This window comes from Callorhinus ursinus, unplaced genomic scaffold, assembly GCF_003265705.2.
Source record: "Callorhinus ursinus isolate GAN/ISIS: 27379988/994484 unplaced genomic scaffold, GSC_fseal_2.0 scaffold50, whole genome shotgun sequence".
Lineage (NCBI taxonomy): Eukaryota > Metazoa > Chordata > Mammalia > Carnivora > Otariidae > Callorhinus > Callorhinus ursinus.
In genome coordinates, this window is record NW_027397112.1 from 6,676,670 (window position 1) to 6,704,540 (window position 27,871).

At 50.2% G+C, this 27,871-nt stretch overlaps 2 protein-coding genes across 6 annotated transcripts in view; both read left to right on the forward strand.

The window, feature by feature from the left end:
* Positions 1 to 4,260, forward strand: part of PRKCA (protein kinase C alpha) — a 399,658-nt gene extending 395,398 nt beyond the window's left edge. Inside the window, exon 17 of the mRNA XM_025889888.2 lies at positions 4,113 to 4,260. Coding sequence (XP_025745673.1) covers positions 4,113 to 4,226 — 114 coding nt within the window. The 3' untranslated portion in view covers positions 4,227 to 4,260. The remainder of the gene's footprint in view (positions 1 to 4,112) is intronic.
* Positions 4,261 to 19,632: 15,372 nt separating this feature from the next.
* The window catches only part of CACNG5 (calcium voltage-gated channel auxiliary subunit gamma 5), a 37,697-nt gene continuing 29,458 nt past the window's right edge, over positions 19,633 to 27,871 (forward strand). For all 5 annotated transcript variants that reach the window (XM_073883241.1, XM_073883240.1, XM_073883242.1 and 2 more), the window contains exon 1: positions 19,633 to 19,770. The gene's annotated coding sequence lies outside the window, so the exon portion shown is untranslated. The remainder of the gene's footprint in view (positions 19,771 to 27,871) is intronic.

Consider the following 27,871-nt stretch of genomic DNA (forward strand, 5'->3'; position numbering starts at 1 on the left):
TCTTTTAGTTCTTTTTGAGAAAGGGGCCGTGTGTCAGCGGATGAGGGGATTCCGCTGGGAAGAGCCAGCTTCGGAGTCCGGGCACAGGGCTGCCTGCGGGCGTGTGGGTCCCCCCAGCAGGCCTCGCGGGGCTGCTCTGTAAATAGGAACCGAGTATTCAGGGAGAGGAGCAGCTGAGCCGCGGAGGAGGACCGGGGGTGGAGGGAGACGGGGTCTGCCAGGGCTCAGCTGTGGCCTCCACGGGTACAACTGTGTCCCCTGGCTGCGGCCCAGCCACCTGCCCCCCAACCCCGAGCCGCTCTGCTGGGCGGGAAGCCAAGGCCCCTGGAGTACGAGCTCGGGGGGACAGCGCGAGGCGGGCGCCCCGGTGGCCCTGGAGCTCCGCGCCTGGCCCCAAGCTGCTGCGCCCCGAGCGGCTGTTGAAGGAGTGAGAGTCCGTGTCTGCTGACACGTGGAGGAATTCAAGCCTGTGTCCCTCTGGCTGGCAGAGACTCCTCTCTATCTGTCCCGGCCCTGAAATCCGGTGTGGGGGTGGGAGGGCGCTCTCAGTGTTGTGCTAAGTGGGAGCTCCCTGAGGGGCAGCCCGTGGCTAGGACGATGTAGGGCACGCGGGGTCAGGCCTGGAATAGGCACCTCAGCCCTAGAATCCCAGCTTCAGCAAGACCTGCCAGGTCCATCCTTCTGCACCTACGCCTCCCCCACGCACCACACACACCCACCCTCTTGGGTCCAAGGCCCTACCCCGGGCTCACCCTGACTCCAGCAGGAGCCTCCTGTCCACTGCCTCGCTCAGCCTCTCCTGTCTGCCCCCTCCCTGTAGGCAGAGTGAAGCCCTGTGCTGCCACATCTTTTCTTCAAACACTCCAAGGACATCCCATTGCCCTTGAGAAAGACCAAGCCCCCTAACATGGCTGTGAAGCCCTGGGCAAACTCCCCACCCCTGACATCATCTTCCCCCATGTGGCCCCACATTCTCTTGACTCTCTGGCCTTCCTTCAATTCCTCAAATGTGCTGTGATGTTTCCAACCACAGGGCCTTTGCTCCTGCTCTGTCCGCTGCCTGAAACATCCTTCTCCAAGCCTAGTTAATGCCACCTTACCATGAATTATTCATTCTTGCAGAAGCCTTCTCTTTCTTCCCAGGCTGGCACATCCTCCTCCCAACCCCTCATATACTTGCTTAGTCTCTACATCCCTTCTTTGTTGTACTTACCATGCTGCCATTTTACACTTCCTTGTGGGAATACTTGATTGCCAACCTTACCAGTTTCCTTTTGGAAATCGGGTGTCATACTGGGTTATGCTCGCTTTTGCCCTTCCAGGGAGTAATATAGTGTGTAGCCCAGAGTGAGAGGTCAAAACCAGTCCTCTACAGCCCTCACCATCCCATGTCTATACCTGCCCACTTATCTCCAACCCATCAGCAAGTCTTGTCGGGTCTACTGGATAGCCATGGTTCTCCAGGGCGAGGGGGCCGTTTTGCAATATCCAAAGACATTTCTGGTTGTCACAACTGGAGGGAGGTGCTACTGGCCTTAGAAGGTAAAGGTCAAAGGCCAGGAATGCTGCAATGCATGAGACAGCACCCCCCCAACAGAGAAAGATCCGCCCAAGATGTCAGCGGCGCTGCTGCTGAAAGCCCTGTTCCAAAATGTGCTCAATCCTCTCCCTTTGCTCCACGTGCACCACCCTCTCTGCCCGTCTCCTTGAGTTCACCCTCGACCCCCCATGACCCTCTCTGCATAGCCGTCGGTGTGACCTGGTCCCAACAAATACCTTCCCTGGTTCAAGCCCTCCAGTGGCTTCCCATCACCCTTAACATAAAACCCAAACCTTCCCACGACCTAGCGGCCTCACACAATCTGGCTCGAGGCACACCGGCTGGATGCTTAGGAGGTGAGCTCGGAAAAGTCCCAGCCTGTTTATCAGTCTGTGGGTGTACCCTGTCCCCTCAGAATGTAAGCTCCGGGAGAGGAGTAAGCTTGTCCATCATGTTCACTGCCGGATCCCAGCACGAGAGCGGTGCTTGGTACGGAGTAGGGGCTCAGAATAGTGTGCGTTGAAGGAGTGAATGAATGAATGAATGGACCCCAAGACTGCTCCGAGTCTAGCAAACCATTGCTGTGTTTGGCCCATGGTATTCACAAACTAACTAAGGAGACGAGATGCACACACACACACACACACACACACACACACACGAATTAAAGATCCAGCTTTCAAAAACTTTTCACGAGCTCACACCAAGGAAACCCACATTCTGAGTCTGTCCATCGGCCTGGCAGCTGGAGGCAAATGCTGCCTCCAGATGCACTGGAGTGAGTGTTTCAAGCCCTGAGCTTTTTCTCTGGCCTATCAGGTGACCTGGGGGGTGAAATTACAGTTCAACTAAAATGCTAATGCACACGGGCAAAGCAAAAGCCATCTATTTTCACAGTCTGTCCCCGTGCACATCACAGGGAGCAAGGCTGTGCCTGCAGGAAATGTGCGAGAAGTGCTTTTGGCTCCAAGAAAGCAGAACTGGATGTCTCTCCAAGATTCTTTTTTTAAAAAGCTAATTCAATAAATATATTGCAGAGAGGTCTATTCTAGGCATAAGAGGGGAAAGTACAATATGGCTCTAAAGAAATGGAAGAGCTGGTGGTGGGCTCAAGGACTCAACAGAAACAGGTGAAAATGGCAACAAAAAAAACCCACAAGCATAACGCAGATTATAAACACATGTGTGCACGTGCACGCCAAGCATGCGCGCGCACACACACAGTCGCGCAAGCACTGAACGAGCATCGCAAGTATGCCGGGCACTCTTCTTGTTACTGTACATGCATTTATTTAAAGCCCACGGCAACCACACAGGGCAGGTCCTATTTGCCGTGCCCATTTTACAGAAGAGGGAAGACAAGTCCAGAGAGGTTAAAGAACAGGGTGAGTAACACCAGACAAACCGAGCCAATGGTTTGCCACTGAGATGGGAGCAGCGCCAGGGCCTTCCTGGAGGAGGAGGGCAGGAAGGCTGCGGTCTGATGAAGAAAAGGAAGGAAAGGGGAGGTCACAAACACACAGAAATCAGCGAATAGGTAGGGGGGAAGGACTAACTCCTACCTGGCACCCTCCCCCCCCCAGCAATGTCAACATAATCATGGCATGTAATCCTCGTGGCACCTCTGCAAAGAAGTCATTGTTCCCATCTTACAGATGGGGAAACTGAGGCCCAACTTAATAACTGGCTTCTGGTTACGTAAGCCCTAAGCAGTGCCGGCAAGGCTGGGCACTGGGTCTCTGGCCTTGCCATGTTCAGGGGCCCAAAGAGGCAGCCTGGGTGGGGCGTGCAGAGCCTTCCTGGGGCTCGTCTCCCCCTAATGGCTTTCTTCAAAGCCCATCCCATCTTCAAGGGGGACTTTCTTTCTCTTGCCTTACTCTGGTGCCTAGGAGACTAGATGCCCTTCTATAGCTGTTTCTAGAAGCCTCTCTCCCACTTTCCCCTCTTCCTGACTTTTTTCTTCCTTTTTTTTTTTTTTTTTGAGCTGCCTGATCGTGGGTGGAGAGAGAAAAATAGCACTGCGGTTCTCAGAACCTGGCAGATACCTTTGCAGCCGCCCCCACCTGGCTAACTCTCACCTGGAGAGGCCCCGGAAGAAGGAGCGAGCTAGAGGGAGGGCTGGCTGGGCATGGGGGTGAGGGGACAGGGGGTAGAGGGGACGGCTCACCCACCCACTACAGGACAGCCCTGGCATGGAGACCCACCCCTCCCCGGGGAAGGCACAGACTGTTGGAACTCTGTGAGTGCAGGGGAATCCCAGGGAGTCTGGGGAGGGAGGGGAGTTGAAGGCTGGCCAGGTGAGGGAAGCCGCACCTAGTGGCTATCGAACGAACGCGTCCAAGTAACAGCTGATTTCTTTGGCAGTGGGCAGCCTGGGGAGGAAGAAGGCTCAGTTGGGCAGAATGCCATGGGAATGCCTTTACTTTGTAGAGAATTTATAAAAATAACACCTGATTCTTGTAGCTAATACAGATAAGGAAAAGAAACCCCCACGATCCCATGATAACCACTGTCATACTTAAACTGCTTGATAACTTGCTCACTTCATTCAAATATTATTACTTCTTTTCAGGGCAGGACAGCAAAGCCCTCATCTCAGACTCCACTGGAACTCAAAACTGGCCATCCAGAGCAGGGACCACAGACGCTGACATGCACACCCTTTAAACATGTTATTGTAACTTAAAGCTTATAAATGCACAACCATTCAGAAAAGATGACTTCTCTCTAAGTGTGGTGTTTCTTTCTTGCATAAACTACACCCATATGCTTGACTTAAAATTTCCAATTTGAGTTTATTTAAAGAAAAGCAAAATAGTCACAAAGCCACCCGACTGCAAAGTCCTAGATTTTTGCAATATTTTCTAGTCTTCTGGAGTTACCTTGCCCACGAGGAGCTCGAGAGCCATTTTTTAAAAACTCATTTTTATTATCTTTCTTAAATATTCTGTTTTGTGGTTATTGAAACAACTCTATTATTTGCACTTGTGTTTTATCAGTTCATGTGGGATTTGTTTAAATTAACCACGAAACAATAGAGCAGACATCAAAAGTTGACTCATGGCAGGTCACAGTGGGAACAAAATTGCACGGAAATATGAGAAAATAGGAATTTGGGGAAAAGAAAATATTCAGCATGTCATGGGAATTAATCAGTATTTTGAAGAGGAATAAAATGTTGGTTAATCTAATAGGTCATTCAGTGGACATCAGCAAAGAAAGATTCCACCACAAAATATAGGTCTTTCCACATATTCTTAAGGGCTGCATAATATTCCATTTTGTACAGATGCATTATAGTTATCCTAACTCATCATTTACTTTCAGTTTACATGTCCTAACATTTAAGTGGTTCTCAATTTTTTTTACTATCATAAACGACACTGTGATAAATATTCTGATCTTTATATCTTCAAACACTTCACCGATTATTTCATTCATTCATTCATTCAAAAAATATGTTCTAAGTCCCTACTCCATACTGTGTACTGTCCTAGGTGTTGGGGACACAGTGGTAAGTCAAGCCAACAAAACTCCCTGTGCTTGTGGATTGCGTTCTTACGGGAGGTTTTCATGTCCTTAGAATAAATTCCAAAATGTTGGATTCTTGGTCAGTAGCTATACATCATTTTAGGGTTTTTGATACACATTGTCAAAATACACAAACAGAAAAAACAGTGACTGCTAATTTTTAATCCAGTGAGTCACTTCAAAGGTTTATACACACTCATATATACACCCTCACGCAGAGTTAATAGTTGCCATGTATTTTAGTTATCCGTTACTGTGTAACAAATTACTCCAAAACTTAGCAACTGAAAACAAATTATTATCTCACCGTGGATCAGGAATTCGGCAGTGGCTCATCCCGGTGGACTGGCACAGGATTTCTCACAAGGCTGTAGTAAAGGGATCTCCAGAGCTGTTGTCAGCTGGAGGCTCGACTGGGTCCGGAGCACTGCTTCAAAGAAGGCTTACTCTCATGGCCATTGCCACAAGGCCTCGGTTCCTCTGCACTAGGGCATCTTTGTAGGGCGGCGGGAATGTCCTCACAACAGGGCAGCTGGTTCCCCCACAAAGGAAATGATCCAAGAGATAGCGAGGAAGAAGTGATGCCTTTTGCTATCTACTCTTGGAAGTCAACACTGCCACCAGATTCTATCTGAAGCAAGTCACTGATGACAGCACATACTCAAGGGGAGAGGGACTGAACTCAACCTTGAATTTGGGGACATATTTTAAAAACACCACACCATAGGCAGGTGAGCCTTCCAGGGCACTGACTGTTGTCAGGAAGAGAAGCAAAAAACAAACAAACAAACAAACAAATATTTTTTAGTCCCCAAATGCATTTCAATGGGCCTTTCTATTGTTTAGTATCTTTTTCCTTTTCTGTTTTTAATGAAGACTATTCTTTTCTTATAAAATGCATGCTTATTGTTGAAAACTTGGAAACTACAGGAAAGTCAAGATCAAATAGTAAAATTCACCCACTGTCACACAAGCTGGAGACAAGCACTGATAACATTTTCATTTATTTCCTCTCTTCTATGCATATTTCCTTACATTGGGGGGAACATAAGGATTATATAATTCCTACTCTTGTGTTTAACACTGTTGCATTCATTTTTCTTCAAGTCATTAAGAACGCTTTGTACTGAATATGTGAAAGAGCTACCACTTTCCATTACACAGATCAGCATAATTTTCTTACTAATTCTCTTATTATTTGACTTTTAGGTTGTTTATAGTTTTTTAATGATTTTGAACGATTCAGTGATGAACATCTTTGTTCCTAAAATTTTGAAGGCGTTTAAGATCATTTTCTCAGTTGGGTTCCCAGAAATATGACTGAGCATTTTTAAGACGATTGGTACTTCTTTCCTGCCAAGCTTCTTGAAGCCCTACTTTCCATGATAACATTTTCTTACTCTTGGATCAACTAGGAACTAGTATTTCTCTTCAATCACTGTCAGTGCTATTCTTAGTTGGTTTGTTGTCAAGTGCTTTCATTCATTTGTTCATTTATTCATTCAGCAAATATTTATGCAAGCACTACGTTATATGCCAGAACTGGGCTACGTACCAGGGATGCAGTGCTTACCAGAGCTCATAATTGAGAAATTTTGGCTTTTGCCTCTTTCCACAAGATTTGGAGTGGCTTGAAGCTAAAACACATTAAGTGAATAATAAAATAAACATAGAAGGTCAGGACTGAAGGCAATAAAAACATAAATAAATATATTTCCCACAAGAGTTAACAAAATTGCTGTCATTGATTCTTAAACTTGGTTCTGTGTTTCCTAGCAGAAAAAAAAACAAGTGAGGACCATGATCAGCTCTAGGGTTCTCATAGCTGGAAAAGAGGAAGCATGTGTGTTCCTCTCGGAATGAAAGCCTTTCCTAGCACTCAATTCTAAAGGAAATTTCTTAAGTCTGATTTTATTACATCAAAGACAGACAGAGCAATATAAGATATGAGGTCCTCAACAACATTTGGGGTTTTTGAAAACAGTTAGTGCAGCAGCAAATTTCACATGGCCCTTTCTGTACTGATCCTTTATCAAGTCAGGGCATAAGGTTAAAATGCAACTTCATGAAAGTGACCAAGTGAAAAGCCAAGCCAGAGTCTCCAGGTAAGTAGCCAATTATATGGTCCAACTTGGCCCAAGAAAATAATTTAGAATTCCTGGAAGAAAAGAACAATGAGATACAATGTTTTATCTATCAACTTGGCAAAGATTATGCTTTCTTTAAAGATTAAAACGCAATTTTGGCAAGAGATGGGGAAGCCAGCCCTCTCATACACTGCGGGTGGGAATATGCATTAAGATCTTTCTGGAGGGCAATTTGGCGTGAAGTAACAGAAGTCTTAAAAATGTACTTATACACAGCAATTTTGCTGCAGGGGACTTTCTTTTCTTAAGGAAATAACAAAATATGCATACAAAGACTTATGTACTAGGAGCATGTTGGGCTCAGGCTTCTTGCTTTGTAATAAACACAGATGGGTCAACCCAGCCAGGGGCTAGAAATCTCTGGATTTGGGGCAGCTCTGGGAGCTGGAACTTTTTCTGTCACTCTTATTAGTATTTCAGCTTTTTTTTCTTTTTAAGACTTTTCACTTTGAAATAATTTAAGACTCTAAAGAATCTGCAAAATAATGGAGAGAGTTGCCACATATGCATCATCCAGCTTTCCCCAATGTAACCAGTACATTATCAAAATCAAGGCTTGGATCTAGTAAAATACTATTCACTAAACTCCAGACCTTATTCAGAGCTCAACAGGTTTTGAATGCTGCGTGCGTGCATGCACGCGCGTGCACGTAGTACTGTGAAATCCTATCGTGTGCATAGGATTTCATATGTGTAACCACCACCGTATTCAGATCAAGGACTATTTTATCGGGAAGACTCTCACTCGTGCTGCTCCTTTATAGTCACACCTCCCCCTCCATAGCCCGTGGCAACCTCTGGTCTTCCTCCACCGCTATAATTTTGTCATTTCAAGAGTGTGATATAAATGGAAGCACATGTGATAGAACCTTCTGGATGTGCCTCTGCTTCCTCAGCTTGTCTGTTTTTGCAAAACTTCGACTGACCCTACTTTCTCCTGGCCCCTCCACAGCCTAAGTGGCTCTCTGTGGTATTTCCCCCGAGAGAGGGACTCTGATGGTCACAGAGTCAGCCCACATCAGCCCATGTCATTGGTGACTGACAAGCCTGTGGATTGGCTGTCGGGGTGTCAGGTTCCTATTTCTGGTCCAGTCATCCATGGCCTAGGGCAGTGGCCATTTGACACAAAAGATGGCCACCTCGGCCCACCCCGTCATCAAAGAGATGAGCAAAGGGTTCCCTCTGAGAAGAGTGCAGATGCTTTAACTGGTATATCTACCTCACAGTTCAATGGAAACAAGCCTAAGTATCTGTGGCCTACCTGATAGACACTCCTGTGTTCTACTTTGTGAACAGACCCCAATTTGGGATTTTTTTGTGGTGAACACATGCTCCCTGGGTCTTCTAAGGCCCCGGGGGATGGACACTCATTGGCGCAAGCCAATCCCAGGGATTCCATTCTCCTTCGCAATGGCTGGTTCAGGCAAGAGCCTGTGACACAGTGAGACCTGAGTGAGGACTCTTTCCATGAAGCATCTCAGATAGCCTCCAAAAGGCCCGAAGGGGCCACCTGGCTGGGGGCAGGCCCAGGAGAGAACACCTCAGCCTCAAAGAGCTCCCGAGGGTTTCTCAAGTAGGAGAGAGGATCTTTCTGGGTGGTTCTTCCAAAAGCCCTTTAACAGGATTCACTGGCCCTCAACCACTGCTGCAGCAAGAACAATCTATAACAGAACAAAACAGAACAAAACCCAAGAAACTAACTTTGAAGAAAAGATTAAAAGCCAGAGAGGAGATGCCAGGAAATTTTATTAGCCTGAAAATAGAGTAATCATTTTGTGAGTTAGGAGGGTCATTTTGTTCCAAAGGCCCAGAATGATTTCTGTGTCTCTGTGAAGGTTCCAGTCTCCACCCCAAACACCTGATGCTCACTTGTCTCCAGGGTTTACTGGGATTTGAAAGAAGCAGAATTTTGTCCCCTTGTCCAGAGAATTTTGTTTTCACAGGGAGAGGCTGTTGTTTGTGCCAAGTAATTGGGTGACTATATAGCTACTTGTCCAAACCAGGACATTCATGAGAGTAAAACAGAGACTTGTTAATTCTGCTGGGGCCACAGGCATAAACCAGACCATCCAAACCTAACTGGGCTGGAGGGTCACCCAGAAATCTGCCCAATTCTGGGGAAAGCTGCCACCTGCCCACCCTACCCCGCCCTTCCTCACTTTTTGGGAGTTGCACATGAATCTGACAATTTACCTACTTCAGGATTCCTCACACTTGGCATGATGACATTTGGGGGCTTCATTATTTCTTCTTGTGGGGGACTGTCCTGTCATACATCCCTGGTCTCTAACTACGAGATGCCAATAACTAACCCCTCCTTAAGTTGTGACAACCAAAAGTGTCTCCAGACATTGTCAAATGTCCTCTGAGGAACAAAACTGCCCCAGTTAAGAACCGCTGTTCTAGGCCGATCTACTCACTGTTTTGAGGAAGGACTTCAGGTCCAGGGTATGCTTAGGGGTTAAAGTTTATCTATAGTTAACAAGTCTTATAGTATCAGGGCCTTCCAAATGTCCATCGATTGATGAATGGATAAAGAAGATGTGATACACACACACACACACACACACACACACACACAACACGGAATATTACTCAGCCATCAAAAAGAATGAAATCTTGCCACTTGCAATGATGTGGATGGAGCTAGAGTGTATTATCTAAGTGAAATAAGTCAGAGAGAGATAAATACCATATGATTTCATTCATATGTGGAATTTAAGAAAGAAAAGAGATGAACATATGGGAAGTGGGGGGGAAGAGGGAAATAAGCCATAAGAGACTCTTAAGGACAGAGAACAACCTGAGGGTTGATGGAGGGAGGTGGGTGGGGGATGGGCTAGATGGGGGATGGGTATTAAGGAGGGCACTTGTTGTGATGAGCAGTGGGTGTTGTAGGTAACTGATGAATCACTGAATTCTACTCCAGAAACCAATATTGCACTCTATGTTAAGTACCTAAAGTTTAAATTAAAAAAAAAAAAAAGCAACAAAAGAAAAAAATATCGGGGCATTGCTTGGGATTCTCTCTCTCCCTCTGCCCTTCCCCTCCCTCTAAAAAAAATAAAAAATAATATCAAACTCAAGAGAGTGAGTCACAGGAGGGGGCAAGCAGCCACTAATGGGGTAGGACGGTGGGGCACAGGAAGGACACCCCAGAGAGAAGGAGAAATATGTTCCTTCCTTTCCAGTGTTGTTTGGGAAACTGCTATGACACACAGAAGCTGGGGTTTGGGTGGGAGAGTATCTGAGTCTCCCAACCAAAATGGCGCCCGTGCCTCTGGAGAGCCAGTCAGGGACAATCCATTGACCAAAAATGTGTTGCTCCCACAATGGATAGCTCTGAAGCTAGATCACTCCCATTGCTCCAGGAGGTGCCAGCCATGTTGAATGAATGAATGAATGAACCCTAGTTCCATCTTAAACTTACTGAGTGAGCATGGGCAAGAGCATTTAGTCCTTCTGAGCTTTAATTTGCTCATTTAAATAATAAAGAACACCTACCGGCCTTACAGTGGTCCGGTGGTGCCCGATGACCTGAGACCCTCTAGTCCATTCTATCACAAATGGGGGTGGATTGCTACAGGCATCTAGTGGGGTAGAGGCCAGAGATGCTGCTCAACATCCTACAATACCCAGGGCAGCTCTTGTCCCCACCAACCAAATGTGAATAGTGCCAAGGTCCAGAAACCCTCATAAGCCTGAGGTGCTGGGTTTCTCCTACGTTCCAGGGAACTTGGGGTTGTCTTCTCCTGGGGAAGGCTGGGGGTCTCTGCACTCCCCCATCCCATGGGAATAAAGGAATGAGTTAGGGATTGTATCTCTGTCTTCTGAGGTTGTCCTGATCTATCAGTGGGAAAATTGTTTACCCCCCTCCCCATTGACCAGCATTTGTGAGGTTGATGAAAGGATCAGGTGGTCCTGACCTGAGTCAGGATTTTTCTATGGCCATAGGTGGCTGGCACTGAGTGACGTCAAGAGACTCACAGAAGATACCCCAACCAGGAGAGATAGTAGCTAAACACTAGTTAGTATCCCCGGTCTTCCCTTCCGGGCAGAGTAGCATCCAACCTTCCCACCACCCATCCTCCTGGTGGGCCCTAGAGGGGTCCTAGCACATCCAGATTACTCACTGCCACTGGGCACCAATGGTGCCCAGAAGACATTTTCCACTTTTGTCCCCTCCCTGCCTCTCCTGTGCTCTTCTGCTGTCAACACCTGCTCCCAGAAAGTGCCTGGCACTGTTTGGCTGAGGACTGTGAACCATCTAGAAACACTACCCTCCCATAAGGATTCATAATTGAACATGCATTAAGACCTATATAATGACAGTTACATTTGCTACTGTTTGCCAGATCCTGGCAATTTTGAATATATCATCTCCTTTATTCTCTCAACAAGCCCTCCAGGTGTGTGTTATGGACATTATGCCCATTTTTCAAATGATGAAATCAAAACTTGGAGGGATCAAGTAATTGACCCAAGTCACTTAGCTGGTCAGTGGCAGAGATGAGATCCGATCTCAGACACATCTCACTGCAGAGGGTATGCTCATAATCGACTGTGGATAGACAGGTATGGGGGTACTGCCTCTGGAGTGGCTGGAGCCCCTGAGCCAGTTACCCCCAGCTGCAAGAAGATGGGTCCCTTTACCCCAGTGGGCCACCTGCAATTATCATGGTCTTGAAAAAGGGCAGGAGAGACAGATAGCTTGAACTAAACTTTTTCCTACAAATGGATAGGAGGTCCATCAGGAAATTTTAGACCTTTACCAATAGATAGCAATGATCAAGGGAAACAGGGAGATCTTTTCTATCCCCCTGTGAGAACAGAATCCATGATCTTTACAAGTTTATGGGAGGAGATGTGTCATTCTTAATCAAGATTTCCAGAAGCTAGAGGCTTCCAGAAAACCCGAGGCAGGTCTGGTTTTTGAGAGGCCAACTTGTTGTACTGATGGGGGGTCCCACTTCCTGGAACCAAGCCCAGATAATCCTTTGCTTGCTCTGAAAGGACAGCTAGAGCCACTGGAAAAGCAACATTGCTCTGACTGGGGGGACCAGCTCTGCCCATTCCCCACCCCCATTCTCACTATTGCTAACCATCTCCTCAGACTCCTTGCCCTGCAAAATCAGTGTCCTACACTTCACACCCACTGGGAGGGCTGATTAAAAAAAGGAAAGTAACAAGTGTTGGCAAGGACTTAGAGAAATTGGAACTTGCTGGTGGGAATGTAACAGTGCTCAGCTGCCGTGGAAAACAGTCTGTCAGTTCCTTAAAAAGTTAAATATAGAATTACCATATGATCTAGCAATTCCACTCCGAGATATATACCCAATAGAACTGAAAACAAATGTTCGAAAAAATGCAAGTACACACATGTTCATAATAAGCACTATTCCCCGTAACTAAAAGGTGGAAAGACTCAAATGTCCATCAGTGGATGAATGAATAAATAAATTGCAGGATATACATACAATGGAATATTAATCATAAAAAGTAATGAAGTACTGATGTGTGCTAGGATGTAGATGAGCCTTGAAAACATCATGCTAAGTGTAAGAAGCCAGACACAAAAGGCTATATATTGGATGGTTCCATTGGTATGAAATATATAGAATAAGTAATTCCTTCGACACAGAAAGCAAATTGGTATTAGGCAGGGGTTGGAGAGAGGGCGAATGGGAAGCAGTTGCTTATGGGTACAGGGTTTTCTTTTAGTGAAATGAAAGTATTTTGGAACTAGATAGAGGTGGTAGTTGCACAATATTGTGAATGTACTAAATGCTACTGAATTGCTCACTTTAAAATGCTTAATTTCATCTTGTGTGAATTTCACTTCAATAAAAAAAATTCTTAATTAAAAAAATTAGTGTCATAGTTATACCAGCCTGGGCAGGGAACCAGGCTGACGCATTATAAGAGTATTCTTCCTTAAACTCTATGTGGCAAAACGTCTGATTTGGCAAACAATATCCGTCCCTTCTTCCAGTATCTGTGCTAGTTTTAACTCTGAGCACCTGTTTCTACCACACTCTCTCAGTCCAGATGCTAGTTACATGAGCCAATTAATTCCCTCTCCTGGTTTTCTCTCATTTGTAACCAAAACAATCCTGAATGATACAGTCAGTTTCAAGGTTTCTGTGGGTCTGCTCCACACTGTACTCCTGCCCGCCCCCTCCCCCCCCACATACACACACTGGCTGCCTGGCTCCTCGGCGGCACATACTGCTTCCTTCCCAGATGCTGCCCGCTTAGAAAACCACCTTCACTCATATCTTTCACAGCTTTTTCTGTTGTTGTTAACTTCAAAGTTAGGAAGTGGTTACTAAAGATGCTATTTTCTGTCCTCTCAGGAGCCAGGTAATTGAGGAGGTGGCTGGAGCCTGGCCCCGTTTTCTTTGTTCTGAAATACGGTGTTCTTATTTCCTGGTCTCCCTTTCTCCTCTCCTCCACCCCACCCTCCAGGGGTTTGGGCCCTTTGTTCTGGGTGCCCACCCCTACCAGGCCACCGCTTTCTACCCAGCAGTTTGTTTTGCCCCAGGGAGGCGGCCAGTCACCTGAGCTGAGCTGCTTCCCCCTCCCCCCACCCCCACACATACACACCACTTTGTCAACAAGCTTGCTGGGATTACAACCACTGCAGTCTCTCTTCTTCTCAGGGACCCAACCTCTGGAGGTTCCCGAACTGTGCATATGTCACCTGACCTATGTAACACCTTAGAGAATGCATGCTGTCGGAGACATGGATTAGCTTATCAAATGAAATTAGTGTCTGCCTGAGGCCTGACGGCATGAGTCAGGGCAGAGAGCTTTTATACAGCGTAGCAGAGAACCAGAAAAAGTCTAGGACTCTAGGACCGTGAGGCTGCAAACCAGCTTGTTTCTCAGCCCTGTGGGGAGCTGTCCAGGTGCTGACCTGTTTGAGCGCCATCTTCGGGGGCCACCTACAGACCTCCCCTGCCCGCCTGGGTCTTTCTCTTCCCTGCCCTGCTGCATTCAGCCCCATCTATGGCCTCCATTCCAGTGTCACTTCCTTTAACACCCTGCAACTTTCTCAGTCGTCAAAATGGAGAGGAGTTTTCATTCTGCTGATGGGCTCCCCTGCCCTTGGAACTGTTTTATAAGCAACAATCTAGTTGCCAAGGGGACAAGTTATGAGAGCAGCGGCTGAACAGCTGGTCTTAGGGGACAGGGAGAACAGCTTGGAGAAGGGCCAGAGGGAATACAAGCGGCTGCTCGGCCACCCAGCAGAGACATGAAAGGCTGTGTGAACACTCCCAGGTTTCACACTCTGCTGCATCAAGAGGGGGAGAGAGCACATTCTAATGGAAGAAAAGAAATCCGTTTTCAGCAGGCCACATTTGGAGGCCTGACCAGGCACTTTAGTGGGCTATGGAGGGGAGAAGGGGCGTTCGCTGGGGGCATGGAAAACTGCTCAGGCAGAACTCAGAGACAACAGAAAAAGGAGGGGTGTGGTGAGGTCTGATTGGGGGAAGTGTGGGGTAGAGGCACACAGGTGTCCCCGTAGACACCTCCTCTGCCAGCAAAGTCAAGTCCAGGAGGAAAAGAGGGAAACTTAGGAATGAATCTATGAACGAGGAAGAGACTGTGAGGAAGGAATCTCACCTGGAGGTTTAGCACAGACCCGCCTTCTAGGTTCCCCACCCAACCAGCTAGACAGAAAGCATCGTTTCCTGACCCAGCTTCCCCCTTGAGGAAGGACAGGGAACCAGTCTCTTGCTTCTTGTACTCTCAGGGCCAGTGGTCCTGTCATCCCAGCCTTCCCCGTTTGCCCAGGCATCCAGAATGTGTGGCCCCCAAACAGCTCCCGGGTTCCCCTACTGGGACCAGATCCTGCATGCCTGGGCCCTGACAGCTGGCCTCAAGATTATGGCTGCCGTGCCCACTCACGGCACGGGTGATGCTGACACAGATAGAGCTTGAACATGCCATTCTCCCTTGGCACTATAATTTGGCCATTTCCAGGGCAAATTACTTCTTTAAACCTCTATTTCTTCATCTGGAAATAAGGGATAGTAATGTCCTAGCTCATCAGATTGTTCTAAGAACCAAATGTGTTAACACATAGAAAGCACTTAGCAGAGTGTGGCAAGTAACTGATATTAGTTGTAATAGGTGCTAATATTATTAGCCAACCCTCCATAGGGACAACTCTACATCAGCCTCAGTTCTTGCCCTGGCTTTACCCAGTTCTACCCCCTGCAACCCTGACTTCTTCACTGGGCCCTTTTCCCTCCCTTCCAACTCCCTTGACAAACACAAATACACATCCCACATGTCTTGAGGTCATGCCCATTTTAAACTCGATCTGGCTCTGCTGAGAAACTCAGATCTCCTCCCTCCCAACACTATTGAAAGTGCCTTCATCTCTCTTACTGCTCAGCCCCCATCCTTATTGATGACCGCTTAGACCTGGAGTTTAGGGCTCCCCAGCCCATCTCCCCACTACACCGATGGTATAGCCCATATGCTTCTGCATGAATGAATCAGGTGTAGGTTTTAGAAGGTGTAAGAAAGGGAAGGAGAGAAGGAGAGATGAATCAGGTTAGGTTACATTCTGCAGTTGTAACAAATAACTCTCCAAATCCAGTAGCTTCAAACAGCAACCCTTTTCCCCCCTTGCTTGTGTGGTGTCTATCCAAGGTCAGCAAGGAAGTTCTACTCCTTGTAATCGCTTCAGAGTGACAGAGTGACATTCAGAGTGACAGAAGCTTCATCTTGACTAGTGTCTCCACAATCCCAAAGGCAGGGAAAATAGGATGGCAAAACACTCAGGGGCCCCTAAAGCTTCCACCTGAAATGACACATGTCACTTCTGCTCATATTTCATTGGCCAAAGCAGGTCCTCCATCCAAGCATAAATTAAAAAGGGCAACGAAGGAAATTCTTCCCATGGGGTGGGGCAGGGGGATAGGGCACTAAGCACGAAAATATATAGCCCCCTACTGGGGAGTGCACACCATGTGGGCCTCTTCCCAACCAGTCCATCCCTCCCAGAGCACCCAGCTCCCAGGGACTCTACCTCCAAGGGACCTGGCTGGACCTTTCCTCTTCTGAGACATAATTGGGCATTTTCCCTGACATGAATACAAGGCACATTTTACAAAACTGAATGTGCTCGTGTGTATGTATGTTTCTAATTAAGACCTAATGCGTGAAGCCATCAGATTTGCTCAGATTGGCCCAAGACTCAGAAAAAGCTGAGGTTTTATGAAACTCCTCAGCCAATGGAGAATGCATGAATTATTGAAAGGATGGAAAAAGAGACCCAGGGAGGAAGGGCTGCTCCATTATTCATCAGGCCCAGAGTCCCCAGGTCCCCGAGCACTGCTGCTGGCTTTGACACCTACAGCATTTTCCCATTATGTCAACAGTGAGAGTTTCAAACACGCCGAATTGGCAGCCTCCAAGCAGGGCTCCCACCCACGCCATCCACTGCTTACCTCATGATCTGAACCAGTCCGCAGCTGAACTGTGGGCTAAGAATGTTGATATGCAGAACCCACCTACCCTCTGTTCCCGGGGCTTTCTGCTCACACGTCTCCAGGCCTGAGATCTAAAGTCCTTAAAAGAAGCAGGTCTTTCACTCAGACCCCAACATGTCTCTCCAGTTTTCTCTCCCTCCATTTGCTCCCCCTACCCAACCCCAGAACATTCGCCTTGCCCTGAATGTAATTTCATATTCTCATACCTTTGCCTCTGTTGACCCCTCTGCCTGAAACTGCCTTCTGGTGCCTTTGCCTCCCCAGTGAACTCCTATTCATCTTTAAGACCAAATCAGAGAAGGGGCAACTAAATTCTGTTGGGAGCCCATGTGTTAGACGTTGGTGCCAACACTATCTCAGTGAGGTGTCACAACAACCCAGGAAGGTGGGTGTTAACACCAGCGCCAGCTCCGTAATTTGTGGGGTCCACTACAAAATGGAAATGCTGCCCCTTGTTCCCAAATGAATTCTGAGATGATAAAAGCAGATCACGAAACCAGGCACAGAGCATTTCAAAGAGTGAGCAGGTCTTTGTGACTGCACACATTACAAGCCCATGAAGTCAACCCTGGTTACTGAGGAGTAAACCAAAACCCAGAGGAGTCAAGTAACACGTACAAGGTCACACAGCTAGTTAGGGGCAGAAGGAGGCTGAAGACTTCGTTCCATCTAATGCAAATTCTTTTTCGCTCAACCACCCACCTCCCGAGGTATCCTCACTTGCCTCAGGAAGAATGGTGAGGGAGGAGGCTGGGAGCACCCCAGAAATTGATTTTCCTTTTAAAGGGTGCCTTCTGCAGACAATGGGTCTGTTCCTTCATCCTGGGCATTGCAAAGAGAACAGCATCGCACAGATTAAAGAGGGAACTGATCTGGGAAGCAGGTGGCATTCCAGCATCCCTCAACTAACCCATAGGGGTGTCCATTCCCCCTGCCATACCCACCCTCACACCCTCATACCTTCCCTCTTCGGTTGCCTGAGGACTTGGCTGCTGCCCAGCTGAGGTGGCCCTATAAAACACAGATGCCAGGGCAGCATCTCTGGCCTTTGCTGGGAATATTAAGTGCAGACCTTGAGAAAGGCGTATCTTCTGGTGCTATGTCCATTTTTCACCTTTTCACAGCACTGACCCAGCTCTACCGGTGTTTTTGTTTGGTGACTTTCCTCTTAACAGCTTGAGCCCTGGGGAAATGCATCTTACCGATATTCATTCATTCAGCGAATATTAACTATGCACCTACTGTATGCCGGGCCTTCTGCCTTCAAGGAGCTCACAAGCACAGCCGTGGAGACTGTCAGTAAACTCACCATTGCTAAACTGGTGAGAGCTAGACAAGAGGCTCCTGGACCCAGGTGGGGGAGAGAGAAATTAATTATTGGGTCAGAAAGAGCAAACTGAGTAAAGTCTTGGAGAATTTGTAAGAGTTTTCCAAGTGGAGGGGAGGGCAAGTCAGGCAGAAGGGACTAGCACATCTGAAAGAGTTTGGGGCTGATGGACATTGAGGGTTTGAGAGATGTGAGCACTTGTCCAGGGGGTGAGAGGCCTCTCCTCCTTAGGAGGGTGGGAAGGAGCACTCTTGGGGAAGTAGGAGAAGAGAGAAAAAGCTCGGCATTTTTAGGCCTAAAATGCCTCAAATAGAAAATGGGCATCCTTCCCCAAAACTTCCAGTTGTCCCAACTCCACAGGGTGTCACTCACATGTGACAATGTTCTCCAATGATGCCCAGGTCAGATCTCAGCAGCAAAAGGGCTCCTGTTGGGGCTCCTGCCTTATAGTCTTCCACAGATATGTTCATTGCCGATGTCTTGTTATTGGCAACCTACTTTTGCCCCCAAACATATATATACTCTATGTCTTCCGCCATTTCATGGTCTCTAGGGATTTTACTGACCCTCTAGCAGAACCTCCCTATGGCCTGGCTGGCCAACCTTATATCCTGGAGACCCCTTCTTGCAGGGAGGCGCCTCCTGCTTAGAGCAGAGGGCAGAAGCTGTTGCTCTATGAGAAAGCCACACAAGTTGGACAAGGCTATTGGTCGGGCCGGGTTGCCATTACAGAGAAATGGGCAAGCATTCAGGCCAGAAAAGGTAACCCTTGGGTGCCAACATCCAATCTGACTGAACAAGGCCACCCTGGCTCCAGCTGCAGCTTTCAAATTAGTCATCGATGAACAAATATTTACTGAGCACCTACTGAGCATCCAGACCCCAGAGAATAAAGGAGACATATAGACTGAAGAAAGAAGAAATTTTAAAATGCTGGTTGCTACCATTTATTGTACATATATTTCCATTGAGTAGTTCAAAGAGGCAAACTATTTGCTTACTGCTACAGAAAGCAAGCATAGCGAGGCTTTAAAAGCACAGATCCTGGAGCCAGACTGAGCTGGGCTGCAATCCTGGCTCTGTCAAATTCCAACTGTGCGTCCTCAGGCACATCACTTCCTGTCTCTGTGCCTCAGTTTTCTCCGCGGGAGAATGGGATTGTTGGGAAGGCTTTAAATGACTTCATACAGACAAAGCGCTCCGAACAGTCCACAGCGCACAGGAAGCGATCAATACACACTCTGGCCTTGCTGCCGTGGTTGTTATTGTTAGTAATTGCCAAGCGGGAGCCTCTGGAATTTGAAAGGAAGTCTGACCAAAGTCAGGGGGTCTCAGGCAACCTCTAAGCGGCCCCGAAAGCCTCTCCTCCCCTACCCCAGGCCCCTACTTTCCACCTGCAGACCCCACGAAGGTGCTTCCCGCCGACGTGCTGCCCTGCGGCGGTGGAGCCCAGCGTCCGCAGCCCGCCGCACCCGGGGTGGCGGGGGGCAGGGGGAGGCCCCGCCCCCGGCCCCGCCCCCCGGCCTGCCCCTCCCTCTCCGAGTTCGCGGCTCCGGCGGCGGCGGCGGCGGCGGCGGCTCGGTCTCCAGCGCGGAGCTGTTCGGCCGGACGCGACGGGGCGGGCGCCCGGGATCCCGGCGCCGAACCTCCCGCCCCGCGCGCCGAGCCGGCGAGGGACCTCCGACCAGGGTCAGGAGCCGCGGCCGCTCCGGTGAGGTAGGAGCCGAGAAGCCGGCGGGGAGACCGGCTCTCCCATGCCGGGGGAGGGAGGGGCGGCGGGAGGACCATCTCCCGCCGGCGCCTCGGCCGCGGCGCGGGGCTGCCCCCTGTTCCCGCGTCGCCAGGGGCAGGGGCCACCTTGTCCCCCCGCGGGCGCGCGTCCGGGTCCGACGCGGAGAAGGAAGGGGCAGCGTGGCGGCGAGTGCGCGTGTACACGCCCGTGTGTGCGCCTGTGTCCGTGTGTGTGCGCGCGTGTGCGTGTCGGGAAGGTGCGGGGGAGGAGATGCCGCCCCCTCTTTGCTGGCGCTGCTGGGCAGTCTGGTTGCCCACTCCAAAACTGAGGGCACGCTCCCACGACGGGCTTGAGTGGGGCTGGCAGAAATTATCCGGATAATGCGGGAGCGAAAGCCCACCACCACCTGTTGAGCGGGGCTGTCCATCCAAGCCTCCAATTCCCCGCTTCTCCCTCCTGACCGCGGGGGCAGCGAGGATGCCCAGGTCCGGCTGGGTGCAGGAAGGGTCGCGGCCGGATGCCGGAGAGCAGAGACGGACAGGCAGGGGAGAAGAGACTGGCGGGGAGGGGGGCCCCCCCGCGGGCTGGGGCTGAGGGTGAGATTCCCACCCACCAGGCACACACCAGCAAATTTCCCCCATCGCTCCAAAGCCTCCCTCCTCCCCATTTTAATTACTTGAGCTGTCTCTGCCCTCATCCTAATTTGGCAACCCATGAAGATGCAGTTCGTTAAAATTTTCAAAGTGAAGTCAAATTACCACTTCTTGGCACTGAAAGGGCTTTAAGAGGTAATTCCTGGAACCTGGCTGGGGAGGAAAGAGGGTCCTATTCTGAGCCCCTCCAGGGCTGGCCTGGGTGTCGGCTCCCGGGGGCCCTGGTGCAGCCTTGGGCTCTCATCTCCCCCCTCACCCCCCCCTCCCCCGCCAGAACTTGCCCGCTACCTCCATGTCCCCTTTTAGGGTTGAGGGAGCTCTTGTTCGGGGAAGGGAAGGGATTCACCTGCTTTGTGGGATTATCAGTGACTGGACAAGAGCAGGACCTAGGACTGGGTCCCCAAGTGGGAGACAGACGTCACACTCCAGCTGTCACCTGTGCTGGCTCCTACTCCACACCATCCTAGGGAACAAAAGATGCAATTTCCTTCCTGGCCACCTCATGCCACTCCCTCATCTCTCTAAACCCCAAGGCTTGATGAATTCACAGCCCAGGCTGGGCAGGGAGGGTGCGGAGATTTGGGCTTCGATCTGATGTTCTGACTTCGGGACATCTCAGGACCACAGGCATCTTGGTGACATCTGCTGACACCCCAGCCAGCCCCCCTCCCGGAGTCCCCTGCCTGCCTGAGAAGCCCTCGCTCTGCCCTACTTCTCTTGCTAACTTAGCAGCTGAGATGGCTGGGGGCATCCCATCCCGGGGCCAGGTTCCCAGGGCGGCTAGAAAAGATGCATTTTGGCGCCGTGTCTCAGATTTCCCTGTCCCAGACTTCTGCCTCCGTCTTACATGTGGAAGGCCGTGGACACCCTGAGGGGTGGGGTGGAGCCAGGACTGCCCTGTCCGCACACATCCAGTTGGTGAGACGCCTGGCGTCCTGGCTGCAGGCCTGTGAGAGCTCAGCCATTCTCAGGCTGTGGGGTTCCAGGACTTGGGGCAGAGGAGGGGAATGCAAGGGGGGAGGTTGACTGAATGGTTCCCACTTGGCTAGAGGAGGCAGGCCCTATGTCGTCAGCGTGGAAAACATGGGCTCCCGTCCCAGCTGGGTCACTGACTATGTGACGCTGGCCAAGTGACAGAACCATCTGGACTCAGTTTCCTCGACTGTGGAGTGGGGCCAGGGCTGTTGTGTAAAGCAAGGACACAGATGTCAGCGTCAGGCTCAGTGGAGGTGTTCAGGGCTGTTTGTCTCTGCTTCCTCCAGCCCCCATATGAGTCTCAGCCCTCGGCTTTGAGGGAGGGGATTGCTAGGGTCCCTCATACCATCCTCGGCACTGGTGCGAGTGGTGTGTTTTTGTATCAGGGTAGCTCAGAGATTGAACTCGGAGTCCCAGAAAGTGAGGATGCAAGGGTTGGAAGCCAGTCTCCACCAAGCCCTGCCTCTGAGGGGAGCCACCACTTTTGCCTCAGGCTTCCAGCCATGGGTGTCCTGGGCCTGCCCCAAGTAGCCTGCTGGCTCATTCTTAGCTGGTCACTGGGCATGTGCCTCTCTTTCATTCCATTCTGCATTGGGGTCAGCCTTCCTCCCTGGCAGAATTGGGGCCAGCTACATGTGACTTCAGGGGCACCAGGAAAACCCCTGCCTGCCAAATACCCTGTTTCCCCAGACCTAGCTGCCTGCTGTCTAATATTTCACCATTAGAGACTAGTTCCTTTGACTCCTGCTTTGTACCCATTTGTCAACTATGAAACTTTATGACTCATTTAAAAGCGTTCATGGGGCACCTGGGAGGCTCCGTCATTAGGGTCTGCCTTCAGCTCAGATCATGATCCCCAGGTCCTGGGATTGAGCCCCACGTCAGGCTCCCTGCTCCCTCCCCCTGCTTGTGTTCTCAAGCACTCACGTGCTCTCTCTCTCTCTCTCTCTCTCTCTCTCTCTCTCAAATAAATAAATACAATCTTTAAAAAAAGAAAAAAGCTTTCAGGACCTTTGTGCGAGGGGAGAGGAAGAGAGCAGAGGAAGAGAGAAGGTGGGGAGAGCAGGGGAGGGAAAAAGGTACTTTAACTGGCCCCAACGTCTGCAGAGAAAGGGCCAGTTGTGAGCCCAAGGAGGGCCCAGAGAGAGGGGAAAACTAGGGGAGATGGGGCAGGGCAGGCAGCGGGCAGGGGAAGTTGTGAACCTCCAGTGGGAATTCTCAGTGGGAATGGGGGGAGGGTGGCCCACCGAGGGAGCTGGGGCAGGGTCTTGGCAGCCTGTTCCTGCGGTGAACTAGGCCCAAGGCAAAAGCATCCTTCCTTTGCTGCTGCTCCACCTTCCCGTTAGCGCATGGCCACGTGGCAGTTAATGTATTCTAGGGTGGTGTTCTCTGCGTTTGGAGAGCCTGGGCTCATCATGCTGGCTGTTTAAAGCTGTCAGTGGTGATTTGTTAGGTCAGCAAAAGGCCTGGGCTGAGCGGGGCCAGGGGAGCTTTCAACTCCTGTGATTCCCTGAACATCCCATGTCCTTCCTCAGAAAGAGCAAAAAGCACTAAATTCACTCAGACCCGCAAGTCTCCTGGGCTGCGAGAGGCCTGGGGGTGCAGGCTCATCTGGGATCACCCTACAAGGCTTGTGGAGGTGGTTCCTTGCCCAGGTGGACACGTGGTCCTGAGTGTGGGGGTAGGGCTGAGAACTGAGTGTTCCTGCTGAGGGGGACCGATGAGCAGGCTGGATTCGGGGAGGGGCCGGCCAGCATCACTCAGGCCCTCACAGAGCCTGAAATATGTTCTGGTCTTGGCTCATGACGGTGTGGCAGCGAGCCGTTGGCAGCCCATCTGGGCGCTGCTAAGAGCAGGGCTCAGACTGGAGAGAAGTTACTGGTCACCAGTATGAGCTTCTGACCATGAACTCCCAGATAACAACCATTTTTTAAAAACTGAGATGTAGTTGACATTTAATGTTGTATTAGTGCGATGAGCATTCTTGAAGATTATTTACAATGATATCTGTTCTTAGATAATGATGCAGCAGCAGCTCTTCATTCTTCTATACAATCATTTATTGAGCACCTACTGTGTACATGCTGGCGACTGTTCTGTGATGGGGATACAGCTGGGGCACTGTTGGCATTTGGGGCCAGATTATTCTTTTTGGGCTGTCCTGTGTGTTGCACGATGTTGAGCAGCATCCCTGGTCTCTACCCACTAAACGCCAGGAGCTCCCCTCCTCCCACCGTGACCACCACAAATGTCTCCAGACATTGCCAGATGTCCCCTGGGGGGCAGACTCGCCCACTGTTGAGAACCACTGGGGATATAGCTATGAACAGAACAAAATTCAATCCCGTTCCCTTAGGAGCAAGCATTCTAAAGAGGGCGACGAACAACAAATATGCTCACGAGGGAAAACAGAGAGTAGGCTGTCTGTGAAAATGCTTGAGAGAAAGACAAGGCAAGGGCTGGAGGTTTGGGGGTGTGTGGGGGTGCCATTTTCAAAGGGGGCACCCACCACCTGACCGGGGACCAGAAGGAGGGGAGGGAGCGAGTGAAGCAGAGATCTGGACAAAGAGCCTTCCAAGTGGCAGGAAGAGCAAGTCAGGGAGCAAGGACACGAGTGGCTGGGCGGGCAGTAGTGGGCCAGCTCCCGATGGGCCCTGATCCTGGTGGGGTCATGAGGGGGCTGTGAGGATTTCTGCTTTCCCCCCAGAGTAAAGGAGAGCCGCGTGCTCACTACCTGCTGGGTGCAAACACCATCCCAAGTGTTCTCCTACACCTATTCATACTGGTCTCACAAGGTGCATATGATTTCCTTGCCTCGTGTTTCAAGGCCCAGAAGGGCCAAGCAATGTGGGTGGTACAGTTTGGGACACGCACTTGGGCTATACGCGCTCTACTATCTGACATTGACTTTGGAGCCACGCAGAGGTGAGTTCAGATCCCACCCAGCTCAGTCGCTTAGTAGCTGTGTGTGGCCTTGGACGAGTCCCAGAAGCTCTGTCAGCCTCGGCTTTTGCAGGGACTGATGCATTGCCCCTCGTCCCCGGTGCGGCCTGTGCCAGCTCCTGGGCCCCTTTATTGTTTGTGCGCGCGCGCCAGCGAGAAGCCAGAGGGCAGGCAGCACCCTCCCCTCTCTCCCAGCTCCGGGCCCTTGTTGCAGACATGTGCATCTGTTCACTGAGCTGCAGCAAGGCCATCTGGTGAGGTCAAGGCCAGTATCTCCCGAGGTCAAGGGAAGTTAAACCCTCCCGCTCCCTGTCCCCCTCCCTCTCCGAGGGCTGAGGAGGAGGAACGACGTAAAATCACTGGCTGCTAAGTGGCAAAGCCGGGATGGAACGTAGGTCTCTCGGGTGCTCGAGGGGGCAAGCGTTCACGGTGCCGCACGCTCAGCCAGTGGCCATGGAGATGCAGGCCTGACATGGGGAGAGAGAAGTCTCGGAAGGGAAGGAGGAACAGGACATTTCGAGAACTGCATTTCGGGAGGAGGTCTTGAAGACTGGATCACGCGCCTTTATTTTCTTTCCTGTTATGGCAGAATAATTGGGAAATGAGACTCATTGTGTGTAATTCCAGACAGCAGAATCTGAATTGGCGAGAAAAAGAAGTTACCAGGAGTCGCCCTGGTGAAGCCTCGGGCAAACTTCTGTGCACTTGGCTTTGCTGCCCGGCGTGGGGCTCCCCACCGCCCCAGAGTTCAAGGCCAGGCTGCCTGGATCACTGCCCAGCAAGGAGGCTGCAGGAAGTGTTCCTGCTCCAGGAGCCTGGATATGCATGAGCCCTTCCTGGAGGGAGACAGCGTGCCATCGACTCAGACACTTGCCCAAGGGCAGAAACCGAGGCAGCTGACACGGGTTGGGGGTGGGGTTGGGTAGAGGGGGCTGATCTTGCCTGGAAGCCTGGAAAGAAGCCAGCGGGCCCTGGGTGAGGGAGGCAAGAACCCCTGGAATGAGCCAGTATTCCAGGTGCCCTCCCAGTGGGGATTCTTGAGCAAAATAATGCAGCTGCACCAGCAGCTCGGCAGGGGGGGTGGGAAGGAAGATCCTGGCTCGAACAGGAGAGGCTGGGTTGGGGAGGAGGACATCCACACGCTCTGGGGACCTAAGATGATGAGCCTCAGCAGATCTGCTGTCCGTCCCTTGGGAGCATGGGTCCCTGGGGAGTTCTCCCATTAAGAGGAGACAGCAGGGATGACAGAGTAATAGAAACTAGCATCTGCTGGGGGCTTATCATGTGCGAAGTCTTGTGTAAGCTTCCTGCTGTCCAGTCCTTATGAGATACACCTTCCTGTCGTGGCCGTTTTGCAGACCAGGAATCAGGCCTGGCTGGTAAGCATTGGCATGGGGACGGAAAGCCAGGCTCCCAATCAGGAGCATACTGGGCAGTGGGTGGAAGGAGCTGCACCGCTCTGTGCGACCTTGGGCAAGTTCTTGTCTCTTTGAGCTTGAGTTTCCTGAGTTGTGAAGTGCAGGGAGAGGAGTTACACCAGGGTTGGTGTGATGAATCAAATCAAAAGGGAGACAACAGACATCATACATCAAACGACAAAATATGCTGGCTATGTGGGGGCCGCTTGCTTTGTCTTCCTGGCTCCGTGGACACGGACCCTGTCCCCCTCTCCATGACGTCCGAAAGAGATTCTACTGAATTCTGAGGCCCATGGATCCTTATAGACACCTTGTCAGTGACCCTGGCCCCAAAGCCATGGTCAAGTGCAAAGGCAGTGGGTATAATGATGATTGCTCCCATACATATCCCCTACTCTGGGTCTCCCCAGCTTCTCTGTCAGGCAACTCTTTGAGGTCATTATCATTAACCATATTTTATAGGTGAAGAAACTAAGGCACAGAGAGGTCAGTTAACTTACCCAAAGTCAGCCGGATCATAAGTGGTAGAGCCAGAATTTAAACCCAAGGAGCCCAGTGGCCTTTCTGAGACCCTTGGAATTTGTAAAAAGGAAAACGTAACCAAGTCGCCAGGCACAGGGTCTGACTCTTCCAGAATTCTCTTCTCCTTCCTTCATTTAAAGCATAAACTCCTCACCAGACAGGAACAAAGGACTCAGATATCACCTCTTCCAGGAAGCCTTCCCAGATGTTCCTTAGGGGCCCTTGTTTGTGCTTCTGCAGCATCCCCGGCACACCTCCATCAGCCAGCTTGCCCGCAGCACTGCCAGCATCCATTCTTCTCCCTCCCCACCTCCCCACTAGGCCAGGGGCTTGCCGCGGGTGCCTGCCACCTGCTTGCTTAATAATGACATTTGCTCTCGCTGGTTACAGAAATCAGTCGCCAGTGCTTCCTTTGCACTTTGTAGATCTGCCTTCCCCCATGAAGCTCGTGTTCACCAGTAGCAATCATGACACCTCCCAGAGGTTGGTTATCAGGTGTTAAAGGCAAGTTCAAGGCTTCTGTCCCTAGAGTCGAGGGCATGAGGTCTCTGCCTGCTCCTGGAGCCAGTGGAGCTCCTGGTTCTTGAGGTGCAGCAACAAGATCTTAAAAACACGTCGGGTGGCCCAGTGGGTTGGGTGTCTGCCTTCGGCTCATGTCATGATCTCCGGGTCCCGGAATCAAGCCCTACGTCGGGCTCCCTGCTCAGCAGGGAGTCTCCTTCTCTCTCTCCTTCTGCTCCTACCCTGGCTTGTGCGCTCTCTCTCTCTCTCTCTCTCTCTCTCTCTCTCTCTCTCTCTCCCTCTCTCTCAATAAATAAAATCTTAAAAAAACAAACAAAACATGTCCCACCTGCCCCTCAGGTGCAGGGCCATGTGGTATGTGAAAGGTGTGGCCCACAGAGGCAGAGTTCTCTGACATGGGAGGGGAAACTGGGAGGGAGGCTGGGGTTTCCTGAGCCGTTACCTCGTGCCGGCTCCGTGCCCGGTGTTCTGTGTCTAGTCCTCCAACCACTCGGCAATCCCCCGTCCCCCCGCAAACAATTGCTTGTATGGACGCGTTTCAGTATGCGCTCCTTCAATTCTGATGAATCGTGTGCTTTGATATAAATAGATTCAATCTTTAGGGGGTTTGATCGTGGTGAAATACACATAACATCAAATCTACCCTTTTAACCGTCTTCAAATGTACAATTTGGTGGCCCTTAGCATATTCAAGTGTTGTGTAACCATCACCACCTTCTAATTCCAGAACATTTCCGTCACCTTCAAGGGAAACCCACCCACTAAACAGTCACTCCCCATTCCTGCCTCTGCCAAGTCCCTGGCAACCACTCATCATCTGCTTTCTGTCCTCATGCATTTACCTATTTTGGACATTTCATATAAATGGAATCATACAACATGTGGCCTTTTGTGTCTGGCTTCTTTCACTTACTACCATGTTTCCCAGGTTCATCCATGCTGTATCAACCAACGCTTCATTCCTTTTTATGACTGAATAATATTCCATTGTGTGGATATACTACATTTTGTGCATCCTTTCATTCACTGATGGGCATTTGTCTACCCTTTGG